At 46.4% G+C, this 19,273-nt stretch overlaps 1 protein-coding gene across 1 annotated transcript in view; it reads right to left on the reverse strand.

Moving 5' to 3' along the window:
• Positions 1–19,273, reverse strand: part of LOC119172560 (cysteine dioxygenase type 1) — a 110,266-nt gene that overhangs the window by 15,703 nt on the left and 75,290 nt on the right. Inside the window, exon 2 of the mRNA XM_037423719.2 lies at positions 6,939–7,056. Within this exon, the coding sequence (XP_037279616.1) occupies positions 6,939–7,056 (118 nt within the window). The remainder of the gene's footprint in view (positions 1–6,938; positions 7,057–19,273) is intronic.

Below are 19,273 nucleotides of genomic sequence, written 5' to 3' on the forward strand. Positions count from 1 at the left end.
AAAGGTTCGTTTTTCTTTTTGATGGACGCAACCTTAAAATAGAGGTATGTAGTATTTGGTTCCCCATGTCGCTGAGTGCAGAGTCTTCAAGATGCTAAGCCCTTGTTCTATTCTTACTGTTTAATTGCGCGTTCAGTATTAGGCGGTCTGCAAAATGAGGCTACATGCAGCAGTTTTCCCCAACTACCAGACGTATCCAAACTTTTTTGGCGTGTTGTTCAAGTAACAAATCCTAATTTGGGAGCAAGAACCACGCATTGAGAGTCCCATTTCGCACCACATACTCGGACACCAGCGGATTCGACGTCACAGAGTAGTGATGATGATTTACAAATTGAGAGAACAAGAGCACTCAAAAAACGAGAAACAGCAGCAACGGGACATCATAAAGACGAACTAAGCGATGTTCTGTTGTTCATACTGGTTCCCCTTTTTTGCCCAAATGTACCAGCAGGCCAAAATAAGCACTCGGGGGAAGAAGAATGTAGCCAAGAAATAGCCAAATAATCAAGGCGATTTTTCTACTACGATTGACAAAAAAAAGAAAAAGAAAAGAGGAAGATTGTTTTTGACTTCGAATCATCTCAGGCGATTGCACAAGGAACCACCCGACTTTTCATCGCTTACTGTAGTAGTGTTATACTAGCTGTATTCACATAACATGTTATATCCTGAGTCATACGAGCCAAGGGTTACTACAATATACAGTGCACTGATTTAGATGACGGAAATCCACGCATCTCTACTGAGTGAATCATGAAAAGTGGGCGAAGCACTGTGGAGTTAAATCGCCTGTCCACTCGCGCATGTAAATGAGTGACAACACGGTTATACAGTATACACAATGTTTTATTGGTCATGACTCGTATATATGTTATGTTGAGTTCTGCGTTCTGTTTTGCTTTCATTATACCAGGATAGCTTGCTGTGTGCGTAGACGTTGAGACGCCGCATGCTGCACTCTCGCCTCCGGAGTAGCAGCTTCTTGTCGGCGTTGCCGCTGCTTCCCGAACTCTCGCCTCCGGACTATCTTGTTTTCTGCGTCGGCGTTGCCTTTCGCGGGCTAGAGCGCAATCACGTTCGCTTTCATTCATGGCAGAAAGTAGATGTGTGGTCTGGAAATGCTTATTCTTTATCAGCCTCAGCACAAAATGCCCTATAGACGTGTAGCGGGTACCTCGCTTTTCAGCAGAATGACGAATGGCATATTCGGTGCTTATCTACCTCATGAAGGCCACGGTGAATGTAGTGTGTTATGGGTACTTTGCATGTGCAGTGCCGGAAAATGGACAGCAGGCAAGCCTAGACCTTAAGGTCTAGGCTTGTCTCCTAAAAGAATAGCCACGTTGGCGTAAAATGGCCACACCTGAAAGCCCTGATCAACGGCACTCAATCGCCTTTTGAGACCCTGAGACCCTGGTTCGAGTCCCTGGAAATCCTCTAAATCTGTACGACTTCACAAGGTGAAGCCGTACTGACTTAAAGCCGTCTTTAGCATGCGTCATAGACGAGAAAGCACGAAAAAGAGCGGACCAGAGCCAGCGGAAGGAATGCGCTTCATTAGCAATGAGCAAATAATTTAGATAGCTTCGGTCACATATGCTTTATCACAGCTTCTGTCACTGATCACTAGAGAACCTAAAATGACGCGAGTAATATTTAAATATGCTTTAATCGTCTTTGAACACTTGAAAAGATTTATCCTTGATAAAAACTGTCAGATAGGCCCAATGGCTTTTTCTAGTCATGCGGCCAATGCTTGAATACGCACCTGAACAGTACGAAACCCACTTGAAAAATTACATTCACGTGCGACAGCTTACGCACCTTTCGAATTTTAATTCGCGGCCGCTGCTCAAAATAAATCACATGCATAAAAAGAAGAGCAAATACACGTTCATGGGGTGTGTGAAAGTTAAACAGTAAATAAATCTGAAATGCGGCGGCGTTGTTCATGTTCTGATTCAGTAAGTTTTTCAGACAGCGTGAACCGAACTGTTCTCGTAATCTACAGTTTGCTTTTCTGTTCGGTTCGCGCTGCACGAAAGAGGGAATCTTGAAGGTAGTAGCAAGAGATACATTCCCAGGAAGAGCTTATGGCAACGAGTCAAAGCTCAGGTTGGGAAGCGACGCGCGATTGTTGCCGAGCGTAATGATGAAGCTAGGGAGAGCTTTTGACGTTCAAGTATGACGCCGTGAAGTGGAGACATGACGTAATTACTATCTAAAGTGGTGGGCACGGCGACAATATAGAACACAAACACTACACTTTTGGTCTTTTAGATTTTTGGAAAGGCGTTTGACTGCGCATAGCACAATATCCTTTCAGAAAAGTTAAATTACTATGGTGTACGTGGTGTAACACTAAACTTAGTGCAGGATTATTTACGCCATAGGACGCAGCCCGCATGGGTGAATGATGCTACACCTAACCGACTAACTCTCACTTGTGGAGTCTCTCAGGGCTCTATATTAGGACCACTATTGATTTTATATACGTTAATGACATTACTAAACTACCAGGCTATCATGACATGGTTATTTATGCGGATGACAACTTTTACAGCAAAATCTCTGGTACAAGCAGAGGATACGGTAAACAGGTACTTATAAACTTGCAGTCATAGCTACAAGACAATATGTTTTGCTTAAAATTATCCTAAACAAGGTACATTTTTTTGGGCCAATTAATACAGCTAAGTCATATAAGGCCCATATTCAATTTGGACCGGTAAGAATACATGAGGTAGACTGCATTAGCTTTCTGGGCGTCTGGTTCCACTAGAACCTTTCCTGGAACACACGTGTCAAAACTAGCATCTCAAAGAAGTAAAAGTGTTGGCTGCCTCCACAAAGTCGCTTGTATAAAACCCTTGTGGTTGAAAATGCAGATGTATAATGTGCGTGTGTATTTTAAGTTAACCTATTTTATTCTCGTACGGGGAACAACTACGGCTATTAACTATAAAAAAATACTAGTACTCCAAAGGAGAGCTTTGCGGTGCAATCATGGGTGCCATGACAGACCAAAAGATTTTTCCACGTTACTATTGTTCCGTACTTGCCATTTGTTTAAAGCGAACCAAGGCTACCTTTTCGACTGCTGCAGTATATTAAGAGCAAGCAACTACACACTCATACCTTTACTTTGTCTAACGATGCATACCACTTTCGAAAACAAATCAACCGGGTTCCTAGGACGCACAAAAACTATGGCAAACGAAAATCATATTGTCAGGTAACCGAGTCTATTAAAAATGTCAACGAATGTTGATTTTGATGTTGCGTTGAAATTATTGGAAAAGCAAAGAAATACATAATTACCCAAATCTGATTTGTGCTTTGTATATTGTCTACGCTACATGCTTAACGGCAGCATTTTGTTCTACTGGCAAATTCAGCTGACCCTGCAATTACGCGTTTTCGCTTACAAAGGATTTACAAAGGAGCCGATGCTTTTGTCAAGCACCACAGCCTTTAGCCCCGGCTTTCGCTTTTGCGTGAAAGGAAGAGATAAACTTCACTTCAGACGCGCGCGCATTCAGTGCGAAATTAGAGGGGCCAGTGGTCCACGTTGACCAATGCCCTCTCGCATTTATACGTTTCCCATGAAATCATGCTGCACAAGCGCTGGTCTACAGCCCAGCGGTTGTGTATCTTCATGCCGTAAGTACACGCGGTTTGAAACGCCGCCTCACCAAGGAAATTCATTTTGTTTTCTCTATACTCACTCCCTTTCATTTACAACTTCTCTCCGCGGTCTGTCACGTGGTATTCGCCTTTCCACTGGTCACGTGACTTGTTCTAGCGTACGCCGACGGCACCGGCGCAGACACCACGAAGGCGAACTTGCCGCAAAAGTTCTGGCAGGTACAACGAATTACGGAAACCAGTTTCATGAGAAACAATACCAGCAGTTTTATGTGGCCACGACCCTGGTTGATCTTCAGACAGTGTCTTAAGCACCAGATGTGGAGCTCACCGTCCGAGATTTGGCGCTGGCCTCGCATGCTCCGTTCTTCCATTTTAATAAACTAGCGGCAGCCATGATGGCAGTGTTACGCAGTGAACATACACGCTTGCGAATAGCCTTTCTCGAGAATGAAGGTCATCAAATCAAGCCTGCGTTCCCGATTAGCCGATGACACCACCCTCCTTGACTTTCTGCGTGTGTCGGAGAGCAACTTGACGTAAATATTTGCAAGTTGGTTAAGAATCGTTGTTTTGCACCAAGGGACACTTCGAACGAGTTTCATCTATTTATTCATTTGGTTTTAACCTAAGTTCGTAAATTGGAACCTTGGGACATACGCGCTGAAAATGAACATGATTTTTTTATCTTGCTTTGTGCATTATTGTCGATTCACCGATATTTTTCTTTTTTCCCGCAATCTACCCTCGCCCCTTTTGTTTTGACGTGTCCAGTCCTAACCACGTCCGCTTCGTGTAACTCAGCTCTGTGCCTCAAAACGTTGCCTACCACTGATGTAGGCAATTACCCCAAGAGCATACCTGCACGCCATGGCATTCATGGTCCAGGGCACGTGGTCTAGAATATTCATGTATGCACCACACATGACAGGGAATTTCGTAAATAACGCGTCCAGCCCATCGGAATATTCACGTCATCACCTGCCAGCCACGTTCGTCATACGTCCACGAACTCCTATGCCGGGGGGCTCTAACATACTAGAGCTAGCAGACCACCGTCACAAAATTTAGTACCACAAGGGCCGGCACATTGAAGGTAAGAGATAGAAAGGGGGAAGAGGCTAGCGAGCACAAAATGTCAGCTAACTTTGCCACTTCTAAGACGGCATTTGAGGTCCCGTATCTTACGGAAGGATAATTTCTGGAAAAAGATTCAGCATCAACATTTGAACAGCATATATCAATAACGATCAAGAGGAGGACTCGTATATATGAATGCTGATCTTGAAATATTTTTTTCACGGTTATGTTTCAAGACACGGTGACTGCGTGGGGTGCCTCGCGAAACAAAGTTACTCGATCTCAGCGGTATCCGCGTAGGCCATGCAAATACATATATTAAGGAAATAATAGGAAAAGCCGCCAGGCTTGCGTGGAAGGCGCAGCCCTGTCACAGCGAAAGCTGGAAGAGCAGCCTTTCAGAGCGTTTCTTTAAAGAAACGAAATTCCCAACCACAATGCAATACCAATTCACCCAACGCTCGGTTCTCCTTTTTTTACCACTCTTTGGATAGCTGTTGCAAGCCCACTTGCAGGGTACCCACTATGCCATAAATTATCATAACTTTTGAATAGTAACCAGGCACTCTCTGGGCCATTCTTTGTCATTGTTCGAAGAAGCGTGGTACCAGCTACACACTTGCAAGGAATGTTGTGCAATTTTTTGGTGCTGTGGCTGATAACATTACAGAATGATGGTTGAAGCTTTTGTAATTGGTTGGAGCATTCGACGATTCACTCGTTACACAATGCGCATTGTGTGACACCTGGATATTCCTTCACAGTTCCCAAACGCTTCATTATTCACATCAACGCGATTCCTTTCTCAACATCGAGTCTGTCTGGGGCTAGTTTCAATAGAGTTCGAAGCAGCGGCGTGGCTCTGTGGTAGAATACTGGCCTGGCGTGCAGGGAAACCGGTTTGGAATTCCTTTGTGTCCTTGGTGTGTGAATTAAATAGTCGACTTCGTGCCAAAATCGTAACTATGCAAAGAAAGTACATACACATATTTTGTGTGGTTGTGATTGTGGTGTGAAGTTGACTATTTATTTCAGGCATGTGCCAACTAGCCTAAAAGCCAGTCCTACTATATCTTGGTGTTTTTTACTTACCGAGTTGTTTTCTCATCAAATGCCATAGTGGTTACGGACGCCGGCGGCGACGGCGTATAACTACAACGCACACGACCGTAGTCGTAATCTGATAACGGATTGCGCTGTAAAAGAGATATTGGACGAAGGCAGTTATTTGTGGGCCGAGTCACAAGTGAAAGCAGGCCTCCTCTACTATGCAATTTTGGTAGAACACACGAAGAGGCTGCCACGCGAGTGTGTATCCCTCCGTAGGCGACTACAGGGAGAGAGAGGGAGAGACAGACAGATGGACAGACAACATACAGACAGACCCATACGGTCAAAATACCTTGCGTTCGCTAAAAATGTTTCGCGCTTGATAATTGCATCAAGAGAAAATGGCCCCGTATCTGCGTGCTATACCGCAAATGTCGTCGAAAGACGATGGACTTGTGTCTGGAGAGAGGGAACAATACGTTTATTTGATGTTCTGCGCAAGAAAATCGGTAAATGGTATTCTGGAGGCGCTGCGTTAGACAGGCTCGAGCGTGCACTGGAGGCGAACGAGCGCATCAAGTCACGGGACATGAGACATGAGCGCTATCTGGCAGTATCCTGGAACACGGGGCGCAGGCCGTGCACGCCAATCCCTGATGTGATAAGGTGTAGAACGCAAGGCGACGGGTAGGCGCCACCACCGTGTTGTCTTAGCAAATCGTTGGAAACACTTGCCGTTTCGTGCAAGCGTTGCAAGCCCAGCGCATGCAGCGCTATAAGGCTACGATCCTTAAAATTACTTATGTTTGCATTTTCTAGTAAAAAATACACATGCATAACATTGACGTGTTATAGTGCCTCAGATATGCGCAATAATTGCTTTTTAATTGACAATCGCACAAGTATGAACGCTGAACCTTGAGCAATGTTGGTGGGCACTGCGGATGGGATCTGCCGTTTGGAGTATCGTTTCGTCACTTATGCTGTTTAGAGTAAAATTAAGGGTGGAGAAATAGGCAAACGTACAGACAGACAGAGAGACAGACCAAAATTTTTGCGTCTAAGGTCCCAAAGAAGAACTATCTTTTTTAAAAAAGACGCTATCACTCTACCATACATGCCCTACGATATACAGCTGGTCGCAATTAGATACCCACCTTCATGAAGCAGTGCGAGTCGGCGTGGTCGTGAATACTGCTGCCTTGCCCTTCGGACCAGCAAAGAATCATCAGGTTGAATTTGCCGTTGCCTTCGTCGACGAGGTTTCTCGTGTATCTGCGCACACACAAGGGCGCCAATGTAAAACCCGCTTGAGAAGCGTGCAGAGTATGCAGGGTGTCCCACATAACTTGAGCCAAGAATTTGAGAGTGAAAGGCACTTTAGTGGCAAATTGAACCAAACGCATACTTCTCGCACTAGCCTGGAGGTACTCAGGCTATTTTTTTATTTCTCCCCAAACTCATTAATTATTAATTCTTAATTACCCAACTTTTTGTTATGGACTGGAAACCAAAAATGCGAACACTGAGATGTAGAGCACTTTCTGAAACCACCGACTAAATTGTTTCATGTACGATACGTCTCGCGCTGTTATTTTTTCCACGTTGTAAAGAAAGCCCATGAAATCTGAAAAGAAGCCGTGCGACGGACCGCGAGCGCACTGCTATAGTGCTGCTGTAGGCTTTATTTGCAACATGGAAAAAATAGCAGCGCTAGACGTATCGTACAGGAAACAATTTAGTCGATGGTTTCGGAAAGTGCTCTACATCTCAGTGTTCACAATCAGGGCTTCCAGCCCATAATTTAAATATAGTTAATTAGGAATGAATAAATAATTGGTATGGGAAGAAATAAAAAATAGCCTGAGTACCTACAGGCTAGTGCGAGTAGTACGCGTTTGGTTCAATTCGCCACTGAAGTGTCTTTCACTTTCAAATTCTTGGCTCAAGTTATGATATACACCCTGTATATTCTTTGAAAAACTTCATTCCAAGTGAGATTTAACTGAATTGTATCACATTTTAAAACGATCAAAAACCCAATCAAAGAGGCACAGCAGGAATTCAGCAGAAAATAAATAATAAACGAAAAGTAGATCACTTAACATGTATATACTTGCATAGAAGTAAAGGTGAAATAGAGCGGTTAGCACAACGTATTCTAATTAAGGAACGTCCTTTGGTCAGTTAAGACTGTCTTTCAAAACAAACAGATAAAAACCTAATGTAATTAAGCCAAACACATTTACACAAAAGACGACAAGAAACACGGACGAGTGCCACTGGCGTGCTTAGTTTAAAACTTCTTGCGCTAGTATATTTGAGCGTCGAGCCACAACTGGCTCAAACCCGCACGCTGTCAAGCGAAAATAACATTTATAGCTATAAATAGACATCGTCTTTTCCGCACCAGTTGCTCGCTTCTTACACGAATCCCACGCAGTTTACACGAACCATTTAAAGGGGAAGAGACTCCCTCCTCCTCCCCTTTCTTCCCCAGCCACTTCAGTGGCAGATGCAGTGTTTCGTAGTATTCGAATAAATTCAAACGGGATTGCACGCATAGGCTGAATATGTCGAGCAATTCTCCGCATAAGTTCGTCAAATGCATACAAGCGAACGGAGACACTCAATCATTCTCAAAAGCAAAAAAAAAGTAATAGCAAAAAAACAATCGCAACCTAGTGTTCATAGCTAATCAGGAAAATTTTACGTGCCACAATAATAGCATTATGAGGCCGTACGTAGCCTAATGAGGGACACCATATTAATTTCCAACACCTGTGGTTCCTTAGAGCATGCATCTAACAGACAAGTGCACGGGTGTTTTGTGAATTCGCCCCCCGTCAAAACACAGCTGGAATGACCGAGACTCGAACCTCCGTCCTCGAGAATAGAAGCGCTCCCACCTTGAGAGCCAAGCTAACAAGCAGTTTAACGTGATGTTAAATGTATTCGCGCCGAGGATGGCCCATAAAATTCCTGAAATATTTTTTGAAAATCACTCCTTTGGGCACTGCGGCTTTCTCCGCCTATACACTGGGGGTTTGCAGTGATCGTTGTTCGCGCTAAATCAAGCGGGCGAATCGAGCACGATGACACGGAAACCTGACACGGAGCCGCAACATCACAGTCGGGGAATATATCCACAATGCGCATGCGAGACGAATCTAGCTTGAAGTCAGCATTTATGCTGTACTGCACGGCATCTTCTACGCCCGGCGACAACATTTCCTGACAGCACTGTGGAAGCTACAGAACCAGAGCGCATGCATACTTCGCATGAAAAACGCACGAAAGCTTACTGATGATTTACTCATCTCTCTTGCTGAAATAAATACTGCTTTATTTACGATGAGGCAAACAGTTGCGGCAAATTGTTTACAAAATATAGTTATTGTTCACTTTGCAAGAATGCTTTTCTTTCTGCCTCAGCACCACCTTTTTAATCCACCCGATTTTCTAAGTGTGTGACGTAAGTGGGCGGCTGCAGGCGTGCTATTTGGTTCTCAAAAAAAAAAAAGCATACTCTTAATATGAAACTAAAATAGCACTTTGAACAATCTAAACGCTTCTATTATTCACAATTTTCATGCATATATGTTTTTTTTCTAAACGCTTTAAGGATGCGTTCAAAAGTAAATCGAAATAAGCCACAAGCTGCTTGTGGAGCAACACGCATGTCGCAGTCTTCGCTCCACTGTCGAGATAAGTTGTCACCGACTGTCATGATTCGGCTCCGCGGCTACTGCCTATCCTAAGTAGACTTGGTCCATTGGCTCGGCTGTTGACCCGAAGGTGGCGGGATCGAATCCCGGCGATCGCATTTCGGCGACGGCGAAAAGCCCGTGTTCTACGCGATTTCTGTGCACATCAAAGTAAGAATTTCCGGAGCCCCTCACTACGGCATCTCTCACAATCTTAACGTGGTTTCGGGACGTAAGACCCCACATATCATTACTAAGCAGACGTGTTCCTTTACAACCTGCAGTGTCTCGCCACCTATCGCAAAGCGGTGTTCTTTCTCGCAGCTGTTGCCCCCTACAGTTTAGTTTCATGCATATTAATTTTCAGACGTACTCTTCCTCTTGCCTTGTCTAGTTCAGTAACCAGGAGTTGTGATTCATCCCCCGTCAATGCGATGTCGTCAGCGAATCGCTGGTTACTAACATTAACTCTTATCCCTAACTCAGCGCCATCTGCGAGGCAATCTCAGTGTACATATACTTGCCACAGAACGCCGTGTATCGACGAAAGCGAAATTGCGTTCGCAGCGGCGTTTTCTTCCGTTGCGCAGATGCGTGCCCGGTTCGTCTCGAGAAAGCATCGCAGCGCGGACAAACAGCTCAATCGACACACACGCCGCGTGACTCAAATCAAAAGAACTCTTCGCCTGGGCACGAGAGAAAGAGAACCGCAGCTGCGACTCCGCGAAGAAGTGCCGCCCTTTATTTATTCCTATCGCTCATGGAAGATTGACGCGCGACGGCCACCTTGATTCACGCTCAAGGCCTCGGCGTCGCTGCTCTTCGCGGACTGCGCGACAGGCGAAACGCGAAAGCAACGCGTTCCACGTGCACTCAGGTGTTACGGTGGCGAGACTTGCAAAGGCTTACCAGGGCGCATGGGGGCCAGGCCGCGGAACGAGGTCTGAAAGAGGGCTTTTTTCAATAACGCCCGTGTGCTTAGCGCACAACTTAGACGCACAGCGGCCACCCCATTCACTCAGGTCATGGTTCTTAAACACGTGGCCCGCGGCCAGCATGCGGCCCAGACTGCACATGACTGGCCTCAGCCACTATTCCTTATATAATTTTCTTAGTAAGTATGTTCATGAAAATTGACCTTTGTTCAACGGCACTCACATCTTCGTGTCGACAGCGATCAACAACGTTTATGCTTGGGCGAGCTACTTAGAAGCGACTGGGCTCAAGCACTTTTTCGTGTGAGGACACAAACTATTCTTTGGAATCCGCGTCCAGATTTCTCTCACTGTGCATATACAGATCGGTATCAATATATTTCTCGAATCGTAACATCGATTGCCCTTCACAAGTGATCCGTATACGGTCTACGGGTAACGACTTTTATCAAATGCTAACATGTCTGTGAAGAGGTGATGGGGCACGTGAACGAAAGTCGCATCTTCCTTCTACACGGTACAGCCGATTTAGTTTTCCCACTTTATATATCGGCTCGACAGCAGTCACGAAACGGGAAGGCCAAATATTTCCCCACTGGGGGTGCGTAAATGGTTCCGGAAACCCTGGAGCTTACAAAACAACAAAGCGAAGCAGGCGAAAAGCGCAGGTGAACGCGCATTCCGCCATAGCGGGCATCGAATTTACAACGAACACAACAACAGCAGCAGCAACAACAACAACAAAACATTCCAGGGGTGATAAACAACGGTGCACAACGAATGTGTACACAGGAGCACTTGTCTTAATTAGTCAGGGCGATCAACCACCAGTTCTGAGGTATGCGCACAATTAAGTTCTTGCGTTAACGCCCGCTGTACATTTCTTGCTACGCGCATATCGTATACAGACGCTATGCGCGTACGTCGATGGCCTCGTCCACCAGTTCGCACAACGGAGTACCAGTGGTGAGGTTGAAGATAGGGCACGCCATTAGCGATACCGACACCTTGCATCGGGCAGATAGAGAGACGTCAGAAGAGACCGATTGGGCCAAAGTGACAGAACAAACTACAGAGTTCCTCTGTAGCCAAAGTACGCCTTAAGCTCCCCCAGATATACAAGAAGCAACTGACCACGGAAAAGTCTTAGTGCTTGGCCAGCAGGAACTCCCGAAGGAAGTGACTATGTTGTGTTGCAGAGGTGTCCTAAGTACGCAAGCGAGCCAGCATTGTCGCCACCGGAGAACATTACGCTGACCAGAAACATTTCACGACGGGCCACAGGTGAAGTGCGTCTGAGCTGCCTGTCGAGTGTGTCGACGTGCTTGCTGGAACAAGAGACGCATGGACGTAAGTCGAAGGACAGGTGAACTTCCTTGTGGACAACCAGCTTAGGCTGGTGACTTCGATAAAGAAGGTTTCTTTATGATTGTTCCCGAACAGTTTTTTTAAATAAAGCTACAGCCGCACAAGATAACAACTTTGCCACAAAAATATACTACAAAGGGAAGAAGAAAAGTCAAGCGTTTTTGTTGTTAGAACGTCTAGGTCTTGAATATCCTGCTAAGAGCGCACGGTAGACAACGCTTTTCGACCCTGTCAACCCGCGAGTCTGAGAAGTTGTTTCGGAAATGCACACGTGCCACACAGATTCTGCGGCCAGGGCGTCCGAGAGAGATACCCGATATGACGCACAACGGTGCCTTGTCTGGGGGTCGCCTCAAACGCCCGAGCACGGAAACCTTGGCCATCGCCGGAAACAAGTGCTGCGCGACGATCGCTGACCTTGCGGTGCTCGCTCGCGTTCTGCTTGTCGCTACCAAACACTGTTGCGGCCCGGCACAATTCCCGCGCCGATGATAGTCCGTCCATCCTGCCCGCAATCGCTGGCTCGAATAAGACCTCGAGTGCACAGGGCAAGGCGTATACGGCGTAGTTCAGTAATAATAATTCTTGGAGTTCGACGTCCCAAAACAACGATACGCTTACGAGGGACGCCGTAGCGGAGTGCTCCGGAAATTTTTGGACTATCAGGTGTTACTTAGCATGCACTTATTTCTAAGCGCACCTCAAGCATTTTCTTCTCCATCGGAAATACGGCCGCCGTGGCCGGGATCCGATCCCGCGACCTGCGCGCCAGCAGTGCAGCACCATCACCATTATAGACTGCATGGCGGCTTATTCGGCTTAGTTCTGCGGTTAATCGCATGCGGGCAGCGAGAGCGAAACGTAAAGCATTAAACGAAACCTAATAAAACGGCATGAAGGGAAATGATAAAACACAAAAACGATCAGCTGTGGCAATACGTATTTGGGCCCCTGTAATTACTGCAATCACGCAGCATGCGTTTATGAGAGCATCAGTAATGGAGACTTTAGTGCGGCTACTTTCAGGCGGTTCTACAAACTGACATTTTTAATTGCGCAGCGGCCAGCCCACGCAATAATTAGTAGACGCCCACCATATTAAAAAAACGATGTTCCGTTCACCACTTTGATTGATTGATTGATTTGTGGGGTTTAACGTCCCAAAACCACCATTTGATTATGAGAGACGCCGTAGTGGAGGGCTCCGCAAATTTCGACCACCTGGGGTTCTTTAACGTGCACCCAAATCTGAGTACACGGGCCTACAACATTTCCGCCTCCATCGGAAATGCAGCCGCCGCAGCCGGGAATCGAACCCGCGACCTACGGGTCAGCAGCCGAGTACCTTAGCCACTAGACCAACGCGGCGGGGCGTTCACCACTTTGCCGTTTTGCGACACGATAATTGACTTGTTGATAAGCGTTAGCAGCAAGCGTGGGACATTACATTAGCCTCAGTATATATATCTTTGTATGCATTTTCCTATCCCCCCATTTTACTGTAGGCATAGTGTCTTTTATGTCAGTGTCTCTTATACAGGGGTTCAACTGTATATTGTTCCTTGTTTAGACGTCGTGTGCTAGGACCCTGAAGTACGGAGTAACAACTATAGCTAGAATCCATGCTTCGTTATTTTCGTCATTTTCTTTTTTTGAAGATTAAGGACTGGTTCTCGTTTTTAGTCACTGACGTCGATCCGCGAGCGCATGGCGTTGCTATAGGCTTTTGCGGACAGAATACGACGAGGAGGACCGGCTTGCCTGCTGCGTGCGCTGTGCTCCGTCTCGATCAGTGTCGATGCACTCGCAAATAGTCCCGTCTCATTTTACGCAACAATATGATTTGATTCGTAGGGTTTAACGTCCCAAAACCACCATTTGATTATGAGAGACGCCGTAGTGGAGGGCTCCGCAAATTTCGACCACCTGGGGTTCTTTAACGTGCACCCAAATCTGAGTACACGGGCCTACAACATTTCCGCCTCCATCGGAAATGCAGCCGCCGCAGCCGGGAATCGAACCCGCGACCTACGGGTCAGCAGCCGAGTACCTTAGCCACTAGACCAACGCGGCGGGGCGTTCACCACTTTGCCGTTTTGCGACACGATAATTGACTTGTTGATAAGCGTTAGCAGCAAGCGTGGGACATTACATTAGCCTCAGTATATATATCTTTGTATGCATTTTCCTATCCCCCCATTTTACTGTAGGCATAGTGTCTTTTATGTCAGTGTCTCTTATACAGGGGTTCAACTGTATATTGTTCCTTGTTTAGACGTCGTGTGCTAGGACCCTGAAGTACGGAGTAACAACTATAGCTAGAATCCATGCTTCGTTATTTTCGTCATTTTCTTTTTTTGAAGATTAAGGACTGGTTCTCGTTTTTAGTCACTGACGTCGATCCGCGAGCGCATGGCGTTGCTATAGGCTTTTGCGGACAGAATACGACGAGGAGGACCGGCTTGCCTGCTGCGTGCGCTGTGCTCCGTCTCGATCAGTGTCGATGCACTCGCAAATAGTCCCGTCTCATTTTACGCAACAATATGATTTGATTCGTAGGGTTTAACGTCCCAAAACCACCATTTGATTATGAGAGACGCCGTAGTGGAGGGCTCCGGAAATTTTGACCACCTGGGGTTCTTTAACGTGCACGCAACAATATGTATTGTAATATATGACGTTGCTTTATGCTATCAAGCTACTTTAGGAAATGTTTCAGTTCATGGCAAGCGCTCTCATAGTTGTTTTTTTTTCTTTCCCCAGTTCTCGCACGTTGTTGTTTTCTATTTCGCCTTAGAGATGAACATCCACCAAAGTTCAGTATTTCAACTAACCTACAGAGCTGCCTCAAAAACTTCTTCAAGTGCTGCTAAGCGCCTTGACCTGTCGTTGTATCCCTGCGCTTGCAGTTATGATAAATGTGAAGCAACTAGCCCAGCAGTCCATATCGCTGCATCAGTCGAGGTGCAAGGAGTCTGGTCCGAATAACGCTTTGACCTTGAAAATCAAAGAAAAGGCGAGCAAAGTGGCACTCAACGACGAAAAAAAAAAACGCCATTGGCAAGTGGGCAAACATAGCATTCCAGGTACGGCGTTTCATAATGACACATTCTAAGTATTTCTGCATTAATTCATTGACTAAATCGGCAGAACCGTCATCACGAATGGGCATACCTCAGCAGTCAGATTAATGAACGAACATAAATGAGATGAACCGTTACGAAATATCCCACATTAACAAGACACGGTACAATAAAAGAATATAGTCAACGATGCCACTTGCGAGAAAGAAGGGATGACCAAATAGACGTGGATCTGCTACAACGACCCCACACAGGCTTTTCTGAGAATGTCTGTCAGTTGAAAGTGTGTAAAACTCATGTGACGCTTTCGCGCGTGGTCAGAAAGGTAATGCTAATCAAGTGGTGGCGTTTCGCGACGATAACTTTCGCGAGATTAGCGCAGGGCGCATTGATGAGCGACAGAGATTCTAACCTTATTATTTAGTTCTGATGGCACAGAATGCCATGACCCAACCACGGTATATTGTACCGGCGCCATTTGCTCGTAAGTACTCGTTAGCTAGGACGTCATGCATCACATTTCCGTCGGTTATATGTAGCTTGATTACCGTTTCTACTTCAACGGTCTGTTTTTTGAATATTATTACGGTGCAGTAGGCGACAACTACTATAGTTCAACGCGCATATAAACAGTTTTTCCAAAATTCTTTCGAGCACTGCTCAAGGCTTCAAAGCCCGTGAAATCGCTGCTACAACTTTTTGTTTTTGATGTCCACTCACTTTTATCGCCTTGTTTGGGCCGGTATTTACGCGTCAGTGTTATTTTACTAAAGCTATTATTAGCGTTATTATTTACCAGCACTAGTGCATAAAACACTAGCAGGGCAAAGCTGAAGAACGGTGACATTCACGTTGAAGTGCTGCGACAAATAAAGCTGACAGAGATATGAGAACCGATTACTCAGCAGCTGTTTCGCACTGCGCGCAGAGCGAGGAGTCGTAACCACCCTTGTCACTATTCGCCGCATGCCTTGCACTGTGCAGAAGAGCGCAGCTGCAGATATACGACGAAGACTGCACACCACGCTTGTTCTGCGTGCCTGAGCCACATAAAAGGACGCCCGCGGTGTAGCGACGAGCAAATGTAACGATAACAAAACATGGCTTTTATTTTTCATTTGTGTCCCCACCTCTTAAGTAATACTCATTTAGTGGGGTCTTTAAAGAATAAATATAAAATGAGATGAAAGAACAGTGCAGACCTTCCACGGCGGCATTGAGAGTGTCGGCTAAAAAAAGCTGCAAAAAATACGATGGATCACCGCGACAACGTCGCAGTGCTTACGTATATGGACCAAACATTTGTTGCTTATATGCACGCACCCTGGACCTTGCGAATGTTATGTATTTACTTGCCATGCGAATGAAATACTGCCACCCATCTCGACTAATTGAGACTCCAGTTGACTCAGTGGTAGGAGCATAGGCGGAATTTTTCATCCCACCTCCTCCATCAGAATTGGGGGCCAAGCGGGCAAACGAGTCCGAGCGCCGTCTTATGTTCTGTATGCCTTGGCGAAAAACCAATTCGGGGGGGGGGGGGTGCACTGGCCCGGTATGCTACGGCTTGGCAACGCCACGCCTAAATGGTGGCTGCTTGCCAGAGTTGACCGAACGGAATTTGCAAATTTACGCCTAATAAAATAAACTCTGGCGGTTTCGCGATGGACTTCGTAGCCAGTCACCCACAATTCAGATAGGGCGGATTTGTGGAACAGGCTCCCACAAATAACAACCAGAAGCAAATAGCAATATCTGGAGTATTCAAGAAAAAGATCGCAAAATATCCCCGGAGTGAAAGATGATGAGTGGGGCGAAGCGTTCTTCCGTTCATTCGTCCGCGCGTCCATCCATCCCTGCATGCGTCCGTGCGTCCGATCACGTTCGAGGATGCAGACGGCGCGCGGGTAACACCGACGAGACGCGAGCCAAGGAAGCCGAGCACACGCGTCTTCAACGCGCCCGCCGCTCTGCTTCGTCCATGCCCCACTAACGATCTGCCACGTACGGCTATTATCCAGGAGACAGAGAGGCACTCGTTGTCCGCGTACCCAGGTACAGCCCGCGCAGCAGCCAATCAGAGAGTAGCGGTACAGCGCCATCTAGAATGTCATCACTCAACTGCAGTTCGTATGTACTTCTATGAGACAGCGCCGTATATTACACAGTTCGGTAGATACTACTTTCTTTTCTTTCTCGTCTCTTCTTCTCTCGGTTACGGGTGACGCATGACGAGGTTATATTAAAAGGAGCGCCTGCCTCCGCTTTGGGGTACATCCAGCGACAATATTGTGACAGCCACGCAACCGAGCTGCGCCGAAAGCGTGAATACTCAGGACTCGACTAACTGGCTTCGAATACGGGCACAGCGAATCAAAATTGTAGAAATCGGAATAGAACCGTGCAATAAGTAAGCCGACCTCTCATGGTTACAGATATCTTGGCTCCACATTGCGGGAATGTCATGCCGGTCACAGCGTAGACGGGACTTACTGAGCAAGAGCTCGGATAGTTCAATGACTACAATTACGAAATATAGTAATGCGCTTGACAACACCCTCACCCTCTTCCGACACGTAGGCGTGATAATCACTCTGATCGCCGATATTGAGGAAAACGTATAGCTGAAGTAGTACCACAGAACTGCGTAAGGCTGATCTTTCTAGCATCGAAGACTTTCGCAGAGATGCGTTAATTGGTAACCGCTGTGTGTGTCGCACGTTCTTCCACATCGCGTGCGGGCAGTTCGCACCCCTCCCTTATTCTTCCACCGTAGTTGCAATACCCGGGTCAGCTTCAAAAGTACAAAAATATGTTATGCATTATGAAAACACAATAAAACAACACTGGAAAAGATGAATTGAAAACAATTAACAGCCTTCCCTTTGTCCGGTCCAAACCCGTTTTATTCGCTTTCATAATGGCCCAGTCAAGCTCATCATTGCCCTCTTGCAGCAGTCTTTACGCCCAAACAAAAACACGTACATTGTCACTCCACTCTTCAGAGAAAGCCCTGGCTACGTCGCTTGTTCCGAGTTTTTTTTTTTTTTTTTCGTCACGTGCGTGCTTCACAGCTCTGAGTCTCTATAAAAGCGTTAAAGGGAACACTCTAGGGCTAGTGTCTATGGGAGCTGTAACGGACGGCGCTTGAGGCAGCATGGTAATGATGGGTATCGTTCGCGGATTTGTTTATTCTTCCTTCTTCCAGCTCCATTTGGTTCCTCGTGGTCGCTATGCCGCAAGAAGAAGTTAACCAAAAGGTCCGCAGTTACTCTTCACCACCTTGGACTTTTTAGGCTCACCAATTGAAATCGGTTCACGAACTTCACAACGGTCCATTCTTTTATCCAAAATAAACTCGAAAACATGGGAATAGACGAAGCCAGAAGTGCGTGCGAAGCCCACAAGCACAAAGAATATCACTATGTACTACCCATCATTCCCATGATGGCTGAACGGCGCCAGAGTTCCCTACAGAAAATGATAAAAGAAAACTATGTTTCACAGTGGCCGTTGCCATCTTCCTCGTTTTTGACCCTGGAGTCGGAACGTGGAAGCTCTGGCCTCGAAACGGAAACGAAGACACGAAGTGTCTCACACCACAATGCATGGCAGCCAGCGGTGAACGTACTAACAAGACACTATAACAACCTAGAGTGAAGTATAGGGTACAGCCGATGATGATGGCGAATACTTCATTGCAGGGAGCACGGCGCAGCGAGTCTACAGAGGCTGACGACTTGCACGTCATTCTGGATTAGGAAAGATCACACACGTCACCAGGTCCTCATTTCGTTTGGGACGGCAACGATGGCTGGATATGGAGGAATAAATTATTCTTGAACTGTGCTAAGTCTGTATGAGCGTCTGCAATTACTTCGGTTATAATAAGGGGTTGGGTAGAAACAGGGGTGGAGCATATACCGCCACGGTGCTCAGCTGCTCACCAAAAGGTCGCGGGTTCGATCCCGGCCCTGGGGGTCGCGTTTCGGTAGAGGCGGATTGCCAGACGACAGTGTACTGTGGTATGTTAGTGCACGTTAAAGAACACCAGATGGTCGAAATTTTCAGAGCCCTCCACGACTCCGTCAGCGCCTGCCTGACTGAGACAGTGCACGTGGCACGCATGAAGCCCCATCTTTTGGACTGACATGGTGCTCAACTGCTACTAGGTGAGCATCGAGACGATGTCCTCTCTGGAGGGAAGGTAATGCCGCGCCCCCATTTGTGCCCATTTTCGGCGAGTGCACCTTCGGTGTCTCTGAGAGAACGACGTTCTTCCGTTTCTTCCGTAGTTCGCGAACTGCGACAATATCGTGATTTCGGGATTAAAATCCCCAGATATTGTTACAACAATGGAATGTAAGGCTGGTATTTCATTTTTAAAGTGCAAAACATA

The sequence above is a fragment of the Rhipicephalus microplus genome, chromosome 4, assembly GCF_043290135.1.
Source record: "Rhipicephalus microplus isolate Deutch F79 chromosome 4, USDA_Rmic, whole genome shotgun sequence".
NCBI classification, from domain to species: Eukaryota; Metazoa; Arthropoda; class Arachnida; order Ixodida; family Ixodidae; genus Rhipicephalus; species Rhipicephalus microplus.